This window comes from Megalopta genalis, chromosome 8 (genome assembly GCF_051020955.1).
Source record: "Megalopta genalis isolate 19385.01 chromosome 8, iyMegGena1_principal, whole genome shotgun sequence".
Taxonomy (NCBI): Eukaryota; Metazoa; Arthropoda; class Insecta; order Hymenoptera; family Halictidae; genus Megalopta; species Megalopta genalis.
In genome coordinates this window covers 12750992-12764330 of record NC_135020.1, presented here as the reverse complement: position 1 = coordinate 12764330, position 13339 = coordinate 12750992, and the positions used below count along the sequence as shown (strand labels likewise).

At 42.2% G+C, this 13339-nt stretch overlaps 1 protein-coding gene across 1 annotated transcript in view; it reads left to right on the top strand.

Moving 5' to 3' along the window:
* The window catches only part of LOC117217562 (hydrocephalus-inducing protein), a 71545-nt gene extending 58258 nt beyond the window's left edge, over positions 1–13287 (top strand). The window contains exons 57-71 of the mRNA XM_076524274.1: positions 851–1313; positions 2436–2659; positions 2802–2997; positions 4159–4392; positions 4821–4990; positions 5614–5818; positions 7326–7894; positions 8011–8146; positions 9544–9897; positions 10821–11036; positions 11125–11568; positions 12086–12313; positions 12405–12550; positions 12623–12806; positions 12873–13287. Coding sequence (XP_076380389.1) covers positions 851–1313; positions 2436–2659; positions 2802–2997; positions 4159–4392; positions 4821–4990; positions 5614–5818; positions 7326–7894; positions 8011–8146; positions 9544–9897; positions 10821–11036; positions 11125–11568; positions 12086–12313; positions 12405–12550; positions 12623–12806; positions 12873–13022 — 3919 coding nt within the window. The 3' untranslated portion in view covers positions 13023–13287. The remainder of the gene's footprint in view (positions 1–850; positions 1314–2435; positions 2660–2801; positions 2998–4158; positions 4393–4820; positions 4991–5613; positions 5819–7325; positions 7895–8010; positions 8147–9543; positions 9898–10820; positions 11037–11124; positions 11569–12085; positions 12314–12404; positions 12551–12622; positions 12807–12872) is intronic.
* Positions 13288–13339: the final 52 nt, after the last annotated feature.

The window sequence follows — 13339 nt, the reverse complement described above, 5'->3', positions numbered from 1 at the left end:
ACACAAAAAATTCGTCCAACCAAGCTCGTTGATTTTTGTTGTTGTCACTTAAAGCATGCGGAACCCATGTTCCACATTTCTGAACCTTTTTCATTGAGCGAAGATGCTTCTCTATACCAGTGTGAGAGTGTTCAATTTTCTCTGCCAATTCCTTTGTCGTTTTACACGAATTTTCGCGCAGAAGTTGCTTTAATCGCTCTTCATTGAACTCAACTGGTCGTCCAAAACGAGGTGCGTCTTCGAGGTCAAAATTTCCATTTTTGAACTTAGCATACCAATCACGAGCGGTTCTTTCAGCTATGGCGCCCTCTTCGTACACAGCACAAATGTCGTGAACAGCTTTCGCGGCCTTAGCACCTCGATTAAAAGCGAAAACAAGGTGTCGAAAATGCTCATTTTTCTCAACTTGACATTCCAATTTAATGATCTGAAAATTAACATAAATTAACTCGAACAAGAAAACAAAACATGGATTCCGGTAGAACAAAACACCCTCTTTCGAATGATATATTTGATAAGTTTATTGTATTGCCAACAATTATATTTATAATGTTCTCCCAGCTCTAACGGTGTCGAGACGTTGAACCCAATACGTTTCTCATCCCTAACTACAAAAATTACCGTCAACATAAACGTTGACTGGCAAAACAATGTATTTAAAATTTGTATTTTGCGCGAAGATCCAGTCTAATTATTGAGTACACAATTTTTCTATCGGTCGAAGTGTGTGACAATAAATTAGATTATGAATGGACGGAGTCTACCTTCGTCTTTGTGCCTTTCCAGCAACGTGCGGATATCTTTTCGATGCAGTATAGCGCAGAACATGATACGGTTCCGACGATTTCAGGAATTTCCACCTGATCAATCCGACGACGGACGACTATCGTTTCACCTGGACGGACCGAACGCGCCGCATGGTCGACGAGGTGCCGAATTTTCATTGCTCCGTGTCCGAGGGCATCGCGGAACGCGGCAAACAAACCGACCTGTCTTTCACGTTCTTGGCAGACGAGGTCGGCGTATCCGAATCCTTCTGGCTCTTCTCCATCGAGAAATACAATCTGCAGTGTCTTTTCCTCGTCGTCGGTATCGTCACCGAGCCCTCGGTGCATTGCCTTACGGTCCACGTGAAACTGAAGCCAACAATTCTAGGCGAGTCTCGGGCATTCCTCCGCCTAAGCTTTCGTTCATCATCTTCCCTTTCATCTTACGCTATAGGGCGTAAAATTCGCGTGCACATCGCGCTCCGAGAAATTACGTTTGTCCGGAAACCTCGAAACCTTAGATATTTCACGAGAGATCGTGCCTTGGTAACTGTCCGCAGGAAATGTGATCTTTTCCGCTTTTCTGGAAAAGCGACTAGGACTTTGCTTTTTAGACGAGTGCACGGTTTCGTAGTGCGTGTATTGGACTACCTACATTGATTTTTAAGCCGGGAAATCTTAAGAAATTCCTGAGTTAAAGTCTCGCTAGCGAAAGCTCAACGTAAACAGTACGATTTTTCAAGATTTATGTTTTTCGTTGAGTCGAGTCAACCTTTCCTTTTTTAATTTCTGGAAAGGTTTCCATTGATAACAGAAAAATCCTTCGTCCAGTTGCTACATAGCGTGATAATAGAAAAAGTAACGTGTCAAGAGAATCACCGTGAAGCTTTTATCTCTGATGATCTAGAGAAATTGTGTTTTCTGGAAAACGCTCAGGCATTTCTGAAGATTCGCCAAGAATTTGCCACGAATTATATGATATTAAATAATAGATTTATTTAAAAGAGGAGTCCATTAATGTTACCGAGGAAAATTTCTTAAAATCCTAACTCTCAGATCGTTGACTAGGCACGACCCCTTAACCCCTTCAAGACTAAGGGAAACATTTTTCCCCATTTTAAAATTGGCGATTGTGGTATTTAATTATTGATTATTTTTGGTACGAAACGCAATTTGCCAGCACACAACATGCACAAAGCGGAAAAAATGAAAGGACGTGCAAATTGTGCTAAACGCCGCATAGAAAATAGGGCGCATAATATACATATGTACTATGCGCAATGTTCACCTTTGCTTCGCAGAATATCATAATCAGCACATCACTTTGTATAGTAATTTTATTTCGTGATTTTCTGTTATTTTAGTTAACATTTTGTTATAATAAACCGATAAATAAAAGACATCGTTAATTATTATAGTTACCTTTATAGTCCATTGGGAAAAATATTTTCCATAAAGTCCACAAAAAAACTACACACTGTTATGTACCTTTCTTGACTATGATTTTGATGATAATGATTTTTACTTATTTTACGTCTAAACAAACTAACATAAACAATTACATACTAATACTTGCTCCTAGCAACCTGATGGTCCTATAAGGATTACAGCGTAACGTGTTAAAAAATCCATATTCTCGCTCTTAATAATCCTCCCACAATCTCAAAGCGTCATCGTAACAACTCAAAGTCATCAAGCCAAATTATTATATCCTCAGGAATTACATTTCCAGAATACAACGTGCAAGAGTCCATCCGGCTCCTAAACGACGAACCCTTCGACATCTCGTTCCGCATCCTGGAAAGGTCCCTGTACTCCGAAGGAAAGTTTCAGAAGTTGACGGTAACACCGATGGATGGGGTCCTAGCACCGAAGACCGAGCAATTACTATGGTGATCGATGCTACACTCGAATCCTACGTCCTACGTCAGCGTTCCCCGAGCCATTAATAAATCCGTGGCCCGTAGTCGCCGACTTTACACGCGAGATCGCGGGCCAGAATCGCACGGGTGAAATCTTTTAATTCGTCCACAGGGTCGAGTACCATCCGACCCGGGTCGGTGAATTCCACTTTTCCATTCAGTGCGCCGTAAAGCTGATGAAAAGTCCTCTCACAGTTTTCGTGACCGCCACCGTTCACGAGATCGTTTCCACGGTTTCCTATTCGGTCGCGGCCGGCGAAATTGTACGTGCCAGCGAGAACACGGAGAATGTCATCGACCTGGGCAAGGTTCGTAGGCGATCTCTTCAAATTCAAAGACAGCTGCGATCCGCCTGTGATCGTCTCGTTCCCAGTATCCGTTTCGTACGGGCCGCTGCGGCAATCCGGGAGATCGTTTATTCCATCGATTTGCGACCGTTTCCTTTCGATTCTTTCTCGATTGCGTCGAAATTGCGGCGGCCCCTGTGCCCAACGAGGTTCTGTCTTTTTAATACTAATTAAGAAAGGAACAGCCTGTCCTGTAAACGTCGCAAGTGTTTTTTTAACGATCACTTTAACCCCTTGTCGTACTTGGACGAGTCCGATTCGTCATGAAAATTTCTAGTAATAACTTATTGCATATTGATGTCATTCTGTCCTTTAAAATTCGAATAAAATTCTGATTCTCTTGTCATCAATATTTAAGCATTCGAGTAAATTTAGGCACACAATAAGCAGCTATTTTCTTTCCTTTCTAAGAAATTATTGCAATCGAAAAATTTCTAATCGCAGTAATTGCGAAGAAAATGGCATGTCAAGAGGTTAATCCTATTGAATTCATCATCTAAGAATATATTATTGAGAGTTGACGAGAAGTCCTCCGGGATTATTGCAGGTCGAGGGGAACAAACGAAGGTCCTGCCTAACCCTACCTTCCCCACTCTTGATGGGGTCTATTGTCACAGTCGTGGAACCCCTTTGTACTGATCTACTCTGTCAATTGTTTCCGAAGCGATGGCTTTATGACACTACGATAGCGTAATGTTGGCCTAAACCAGGGCTCGGAATTACGGAGCACGCAACATCCAGATCGCGAGGGCTACGCCTGCGGACTCCCGTCGCGCGTCTCACTCCCCGTGCTCGCCTAAATGCTCGGAGCACTTCAGAAGCGTACTGTAGTAAAGCTACGATGTTGCGTGCTCGATAATTCCGTGCCCCGGTTTAGCTCAACAGTGTGAGAAAAGGTAGTCGCGACGCGTTATAGTCAATTGCACTCGCATTCTTTGCAGACGTCTTCTCGTAAGCTCTGAATAATTCTTATGGAATAATCTACTTGATAATTTCAACTGGCAAACAGACAATTACAATTCCAACACGATGTCCATAATGATGAATCAATAATAGACCCAAGTTCTTCCAACCAAGGGATAATTATTTTTCAACAGAGTGATTTCTCGGCTTCGTTCGCAGTTGCTGGTCAACGTGCCAATCACCGTGAAGTTCGACGTCGGTAATTCCAGCAAAATGACGTTTCATTATGCCTGGGATCTCGGCATGACACCGGTGATCTACAGCAGGAACGCCTACAACCTCGCGATGTCTCAAATTCAGGGCCACGTGACCAAAGAAACTCGATCGGTCTGTGATTTAACGCTGACACCGTTCCAGCGAACTGCAATTAAAGATCATTGTGTTACCCTGAAGGTATGAGAAACAGGTCGCCTACAGTACTATGTTAGTTAAAATTACCTAGATTCATTTGAAAATATAACAGTGATTTTGCTTTCTTTATCGAAAATCGATTTGTTCTTCAATTTAAAGAACTGCAATTTCTTGTCGGTTAAATACTAAGTAATGTTTTGTCAGACCATCGGAAGGGGCTCAAAAATTGTGGGGACTAATTTATATATTAGGGGACTATTTATATATATATATATATATATATATATATATATATAAATAGTATAATATATATATTATATATTATATATATAATATATTATATTAATATTAATATTATTACTTTTATATATATTATAATATATTATATATATATATTATAATTGTGGGGACTCACCCTGTATATGTATGTATGAATTACATTGTACAACTGTAACTCATGCGAACGATAGATCAGCAACGGGGCAACCTATCGATTCCTGTTGAAAGCCACTTCGAAGAAGATTGCTGTCCAATTCAGCTTCGATCGCTACGATTTTGGACCGTGCTACGTGCAAACCACAAACGGATTGTCTCATCGCGTGGAACTTCGTGTGAAAAATTCTGAAAATTCGAGTATTATGTGAGACGCTTGCTTCTTTTTTCTCAACGCGATTACTATTATTATTACATTACAGATCTGTCTGCAAAATAAACATTTACAGTAAATTCTCTCTAATCGACGCTCGAATAATCGAATCTCCTCTCCGCAAATTGCCAATTAGGGCGAATTTACTGTACTTTGTCAATTGCAAAGATCGATTTATTTCGTTTCTTAACGTAATTTCATTCCAGTCCAGTTTCTTCTAACATTTGTAACATTATAATATTTCATGTGCACGGTTGCGTCGGAAATTCATGAAAATTCGCACTCTAATTAATAATATTACTGCGGAACTTTATGCGTTTATGCCATGTACACACTGTTAACACGCGGGGGAAACGTATAAATTAAAAAGGTCTGATAACATCTTTATTTTCTTTCAGTTATTTTCAGTTATTTTCTTTTTTAGCCGACGAAGAGAAACTGTTCTCTAATTCTAGTGTCTCTAATCCTAATTTCCGCTGTACTTAGATTTTGTGCGAAATTTTATTGTTCATTCTCGCCGCTTAATATGTTGATAAACGAAAAAGAATTTAAGACAGTCTAGTATACTAAACCGACGATAACTTCGTCGCGGTTAATTGAAAGTATATTTAACGCAGACTCGAGTGTAATTTCGAGGATCGTCCGCATCTCTCCGTCAACTTAAATCCGATTTCCGAAGCGGTGGCTGCTCGGTCAACGATCATTCTGCCAGTCACTTTCCGTCCACTGAAGGAGACCAAGTACCGCGAGTGCTTAATCTTCAAAATCAACTCGGCGAACGAGAAGAGAATAGTTATTACTGGCGAGGGAATACCTTACAGGGCAAGTATTCATCGCGGGCTTCCGACGATCGCGAGTTGTGAAAACTTCGGTGGGGACGGCGGCGAAACTTGAAACGGCTACTTTCCGGGAACTTCGCCGTAGAAAACTTAAACAATTCGGCCATCTGAAAAATGCTGAGCGAGAATCGGAATGGAAGCTATCGAAGTAACCCGCGTGAACGGAAACAAATGGAACATGAGATAATAGAGTTAACTATAGCAGCTCTTGATTAACATTTGCGGGGAAACGTGCGCAAACGATAGTTGCAAATTTGCGCGAATTTCCGAGAAAAGTTATTATTCAATTGATTGACGAGTGAATCGACGTTGGAAAGTAAGAACGCTTCGGAACGCTTCGTAATGTAACATTGGGCTCCGCCTCCCGACTGCCGCCGCAGCGGCTCCCTCCCCCCGTCGGGCTCCCCTCCTGACTACCACCGCAGCGTCTCGCTCCCCCCGACGGGCACCGCTTTCTGACTACCGCCGTAGCATCTCCCTCACCGCGTCGCGCTCCCCTCCTGACTACCGCCGCAGCGTCTCGCTTCTCGCATTTCGTGACGTAGCGACGATAAACCGATGGAAGCCGGGGAGCGAGACGCTGCAGCGGTAGGCAGAGCTCAATGTTGCGTTCCGAAGCGTTCCGAGCCCTGGTGTGTTTACGTTTTCATGCCATCCTTCCTTTCTCACTCATACGCGTTACCGTTATGCGCCGATCGTCCGATGCTCAATCTATATCACTCAATCTCCAAGGAACCTACAGTCGATCTCTGTCATCGTCTTCAGTCAAATAACGTGTCCGTTACTGTTGGGAGTCCAACGAGGAGCCCTTGAATGTTCGCCTTGAGCTGAAAATCGCTGCCCGTACGGGCAAGCTGTTGAACAGCTTTGTTATGGAGAGAAATGTTCGATTACAATAATTATTCCTTTCTTTAATAATTTCGCACGGTTGGATTCTATGTAAAAATAGCACAATGATCATAGTGCTCCCCTAGCTCTAATGGTTCGAAGATGTTTAAACAAATATATTTGTTACTCCTAATTTCAAATAGTGCCTTCGATATGAAGAACGATTTGCAACGATACGATATACAGGATATCCCAAAATTATGGTACTACCGGGAAATTAGGAGTTCCTGAGATCATTTGAAGTAACTTACTCCTCGGCGAAAATGCAATCCGCGGCTTCGTTTACAAGTTATTAACGAAAAACACTAGCCAATGAGAGGCGAGAACCGCTCTTGCGTCGCGTCGCGCAAGCAGTCTGACGCAGCGGCAGTGATTGCGAGGGCGGGACGCCAGCTGATCTCGTCTCTCATTGGCCACCGTTTTTCTTTAATAACTCGTAAACAAAGCACTCTGCCCTGGGAAACAGAAGAGCGAAGGCTCAAATAGATAGCTTTTTAAATAATAGAGAGCCTCTGTTTCCTCCGACGACGAAGAGGAGGAAACTGAGAATCGAAGAAATCGAAGAATTCAGTGGCGATAAATATTTATTACACTGCTTTCAGATTCGACTGGTGAATCCGCGAGACAAGACAATCGACCTAGGCAGCGTCTCCATCGGCAAGATGTCAGTGAGAAAGATCCCGGTGGTGAACGAGGGTTTAGCAGCGGTGGACGTCAGGTTCGACCTAACAGAAAATTTGTCCGCTTACGGGAAGTATCGGGACCGGGAGAAATCGTGCCCGATCAACTTGCTCGATGTCCTCAAACCGGAATTGGAGAAGGCCTCCGTGGTGGAGACGAAGCGTTCCTGGACAGACGATACGGAGCTCCAGACCAAAGAGTCGAGAATGATGGAACTGCTGCAGATCCAGCCAGCTTCGGTCACTCTGCAACCGAACAAAAAGATCGACGTGATAGTGAGATACAAGCCTACGTTCAGAATGCAAAGGTTCACGAAGAAGGTCAGCGTTCAGGCGGCTTCTACCATCTTGCCGCTGTTCATCATGCATGGATGCTGCGTCGGGATGGAATTCCAATTGAACGGCACTCTGTTTTCGTTCGGAACGATCGTCGAGGGTTGCACCAAGCAGTCGAAGGTCGTTCTAATGAATACTGGAGACATCGGCGCAAGGTTCGTCCGAAGTCGAAGAACGTTGATAGAATTGAATTGATAGAATTGTCCCTGTAGAAAGGGACACGCGCGACGTTGCAAACCGGGACAACGTTGACGTACAATAATTCGTTTAGGTTCAAATGGAACACATCGAAACTGCCGGAAGATTATACGATCAGCCCGGTGTCTGGTTACTGCTCCCCCGGAATGGATGTCAACTTCATTATCAAGTTCCAACCCTCCCGGCAGAGGAGTATAATTGAGGGTGTGGTGAGTGGACGACCCGGTTTCCCGTTCCGGCGGACAAATATTTCGAGCAATCTTTTAATTACAGCGTCCACATCTCCTGCGACTACCATCCAGCTTCGATTAACACGTTGAATGCCACGGGGGTCACCGGTGACCGGCACTTAACTTGGCGGTGACGCCATGGGGGACACCGGTGACCGGCGTGCCCAAATTGATAGAAATATATGTAATTTAAAACAAATGTCAATATCTAAAATTTGGTATTATTACCATCGTCGATTCAAACAGTGACCCCTGTCGCAATTAACATGTCAAACATGGTTATACACTGTAACTTATCTATTGCAGATAATATTTCAACATTATATGTATCACATAAAAGAAAATTCATCGTGGCGCCACGGACAATTTCTGTAAAATCGGCGTGGCATTTAACGTGTTAATTAACCTGTTAACCAGGGGAGAGACTGGCTTAACCTCGTCGCATCCTCTCTAACCTCTGTTTGTCTCTCTGCGCTGGCTTATTTATTTGCCGGAAAGTTCTTCGATTCAATCGCGGTACACATTGGGTTGGCAGTAAAGTAATTTCGGTATTTCAATGTGAGATAAAACTCAACTTTCTTTTATACAAGAAACGAGCTTTAATCGGTCGAAGATTTTTCATTCTGTTCGATGACCTCTTGCCATTTTTCTGGTAAAAACCGTGATCTTGTTCGACTAATGTTATTGTAAACGATCCGTTTTTCATCACCAGTGATAATTCGTTTCAAAAACTGCATTACGTTTAAAATGCGTATCGCAACTTCTGATTCGTTGTATCAAGTGAATTTCTTTCAATTCGTGCGGAATCCAAAACTCCAGTTTCTTAACAAGTCCAAGACATCTTATATGATATTCAATTGTTGTGTGCGATACATTTAACCTTTTTGCACGTGCATTCTGCTAAGCAATCAACGCCATAAATTTCACATATCTTTTTCTGAACCTCGGCCGCTTTCTTGCCTCTATGAAAATAAAAAAGTAAAACGTTCATTTCTTCGTTTCTTCATGTCGAAAATGTTCATTTCTGCACTCCATGTTAAGACTGATAACAAACTATCAGTTGTAAACAGAACTACACGGAATTTGTTTCTATAGTAACCTAAACGTGTCAACTACCAAAGCTGAAGACAAAAAAAATTATAACCTTAACAAAAGAATGACAATGCAAACAGAACGCTAATCTATTGGTGCAAACCGAAATTACTTTCTTCCCAACCCAATAGATCGCGCCTGCAACTGTTATATATAATACTCACCAACAAATTTCGCTGCTCGGAAATTGAAAGTGTAACCTCCTCTTTCTTCGAGACAGTTTCCAAACACTCGACAAATCAGATCGCTTCGAACTATTTTCATTCGTCTGGATTCATACTTAGAAAGATGTAGACAATCGTAACAAACCTTGTTTCGCAAGTTTGCTCAAGTTATTCTCACTTCAGGCGACCGTGGAGATCGAGAAGTACCAATCCTTGAAGATAAAAGTAATCGGGGGCTGCTGCAAACTGCCCGCGCCAACGGAGACCGTCTTCTTCGTGTCGGTGGTGCGCGAGCAACAGACACTAGCCGTGAACGTTCCCAACGACACAAACTTCCCTTGGAAATTAATGCCCGATGTGACCGGCAATTACTTCTCCGTTGAAGAATCTTTTCACGTTCCAGCGGGAGGATTCGGTTCTTGCATGGTCACTTACGCTCCTACAGTGATGAACACCGAGGATACCCAGCATACGGTAATTTACTTTAAACCAATGTTTAAAGCGTTGGCTCGTCAACGAGCGGCTCGTAACTTGTCAATAGCGCCACAAGAGTTGTCGATGAATACGATGAAAGTACGCGACAAAGATCATTGTTTCTTCGAACTGATACAGGAAATTTTCATTTCGCATAAGGACCAGTTACCTAATAATAGCTAGACAAATGCGCGAAGTTGAATACAGTGGACGCCCGTAAAACGCGAATTCGCATAACGCGACGAAAATATTGCGATTTGTATTCATACAGCGCGATAAAAAGTCCCGTATAACGCGTAAGATAAATTTAACATTTTCACATGGTTTCTGATTTTTAAGGCTGACGAAGTAGCGGTTTATACAAAAAATAGTAATACATAAACATTTAAAGATATAAGAGAAAAATAACTTTATTCGACTTTTAATCAAGATAAAAATATATTTATTTACTATCGGAAGTGTCACACACAACGAATAAGTTCCAACGACGTAAGAAACAGTGACCGACGCGAGACGAGCTCGCCTAGCGCCAGGCGGCCGAGCCAATCAGCGGAACTGGGCTTTGTGCGCTGGTTCGCTGGGCCGCCTCGCGCCAGTTGAGCTCGTCTTTCATTGGCCAATGTTTTTCGTTAATAACTCGTAAACAAAGCCGCGCATTGAATTTTCGCTAAGGAAAAAGTTACTTGAAATGACCTCAGGAACCCCCCATTTCCGGATTACAAGACATTCTTGGGACAAGACTAGGTTTTAAATTACACAAATTGGTCTGATAATGTATAACGCGATTTCCTATTACGCGTCCACTTACGAGTCCACTGTACCTCGACCAGCTAAGATTTCGCTATAATATAACATAAATATAGCCTAAAAATTGTAATCGGCATTCAACGTATTGAATTACTTCATTTTCATTTCTCTCGCAGGGCACGCTCTTAATCAAAATTCCAGACGAAGGAATACCCTTGATATACTCTCTTCAAGGTCTCAGCATACCACCGCCGGCCCTTGCCAAAATCCATCGACAGTTTCCTGCCAAAACGAAGTACACCGAATTGTTGCTCGTTCACAATTGGCTCGGCAAGCAGCAGCGATTTTACTGTAGCATCGAGCCGTTGATTGCCAACTCCGCCCAAACGACGGTGAGACTTTTAATACAATGTCCGAGTTACACGAGCTTCTCATTTTATTTTCCATTGTCAATGACTCGCGTGCTTTTGTCGCAGCGAGTTCCCGTCTTCTATTTTTCCGGGAACGAGAGGATCGACGTTTCGCCGAACGGTCATCGCGACTATCGCGCGGTGTTTCACTCTTATGAGAAATACAACTTTCGTTTCAAGGTATTTCTTTCAGCTTTGTGTCGACGAGACGCGTCTTCAAGGCGTTGTAGCCTTCCGTTTCATTTTCGTTCGACGAACACAGGTGACGTTCACCAACGAGGAGAAGGAGTATCAATTTTACGAAATCGAGTACAACGTGACCGAACCGGACGTGCTTGAATCTATCAAATTGTCGACCTCGGTACGGGACCGTGTGTGTCACGATTTTATAGTGGAAAATCCCCTGGAAAGCTGCTCGATCACTTACACGGCAGAGTGCGCGGACCCTTCCATCGTGATCGTAGGGACACCGAAAGTCGTGCCGCCATTGTCAAAAGTAAAGTTACACGTACCATAAAACAGACACGGGACACGCAAATTCGTCTTTCAATTTGAATCGACGTCGGCGTGGATATTAACATCGAAGAAGAACTGCTACAATTGATTCCTCGAGCATTGAATTTTTATTTGTGCAAAAGAAAATTCGTCTTTTAAATCAGTGAAATTAAGTTTAGAGATTACTAGTAAGACTGTAGCTACTAAAAGCTCATTGAATAGCTTTTTTTTAATGATTGTGGCAGAAACATTGTCACAGAAGAAATATGAATTCTGTGAATATTATATTAATATAATATTAATATAATTGCAACTATAAATAACAATGCGCACTGTTGAGCAATTCCTTTAAAAAATCATGAATACTTTGGTCTTTAAAATTTGCCATTGCCATCGAGAAACGCGGTAAAATAAATTCTCCGCTGCGAGTTATAGATTTTTAAAAAGCAACGATTTTATCGAATAACGAACTAACCGTTAGTCCACGTATTACGAGACGTATTGCGGATTTATGTGACGAATACACGAAATGACAGGACCACGTAACCGTGCAATATTATCCGATGTTGGAAAGCGAAGAGACGATCGTTAAGCTCGACGTTTACTGCCAAGAACTCGGCCATTTTCCGTACGAATTAAGATTGAAAGCCTTACCAGCGCTTCCGGAAAAAGTGACCCGCGTGAATGCAATACTTGGGTCCTCTTGCACATTTCCGCTTACGTTGCTGAATGACACCCAGCGCAAAGCCGCATTCACTATCCAAGTACGTCGGACACGAAATTATGTCCCTACCGAGAACGAAGTTTCTTTCATCTTTCACGATTAAACGGCACCCGACTCTGTCGGCTTTACAGATCGACAACGATTGTTTCACCGGTCCAAAACAGATCGAAGTGGCAGAGCTAACCGGCGGGACGATAGAAGTCACCTACGAGCCATGCTGTATCGAAAATGTGTCTGCTACGTTAATCGCTTCGTCTAAAACCGGAGGAGTCTTCGTGTAAGAAAATTAGCTTTCGATTTTGAAGAAGATCGGTTAAAATATTTGTTAATTTATCGCATCTTTGGTCAGGTTCCCTTTGATCGGCACTTCCTCGTTACCAAAACCCACCGGACCTTATATCGTCACCCAAGAGTCGCCGGTTTCAATTCGTTTCAAGAATGTTTTCAAAGAACGGAAAACTTTCAACTTCTTCGTCGACGCACCCGCAAATTTTGCGGTAACAGAAAAATCTGTTACTTTGGACTACAAAGAAGTATGTTTTCCGTTAGGGTTCACCTTGTCTTAGGCACTTGTTCATTAAACAAACGTTCTTTTCAAGTATATCGATGTCACTGTAACACTCCTTGACGAAGAAGAGTACGATGTGGAAGAGAAGTGTATGGTCACAGGGAAACTTTTAATTTATTGCACCGATCAAAATCTTTCTCACATCAATTGGGTGCACTATCTAAGAGGAATTTATTCATAAAACTAGGTTAGGATATTTGTTTGCGTTCATTGAAATGAAACAATTATTACGGATGCCCAAGGCTCCCTTCTTTTTTCTAGACTACATATTTATGTTCATGTTCGAACTTCCTACGTCAGAAATTATTCCATAACAATGAGGCTAAAGGAGATGACAGAAATTATTTCGCTCCGAGTCATACAACTTTCAATATAATAATGTAGAAATGGTATTATTTAGTTTTTACTTTAACAAAATAAAGCATCTGTGTTAAGAAAATTACAAACACGTGTAAAGTTTGCTTCTCTGCTTTTCTTTAAAATTTTAGAAACTGTGGC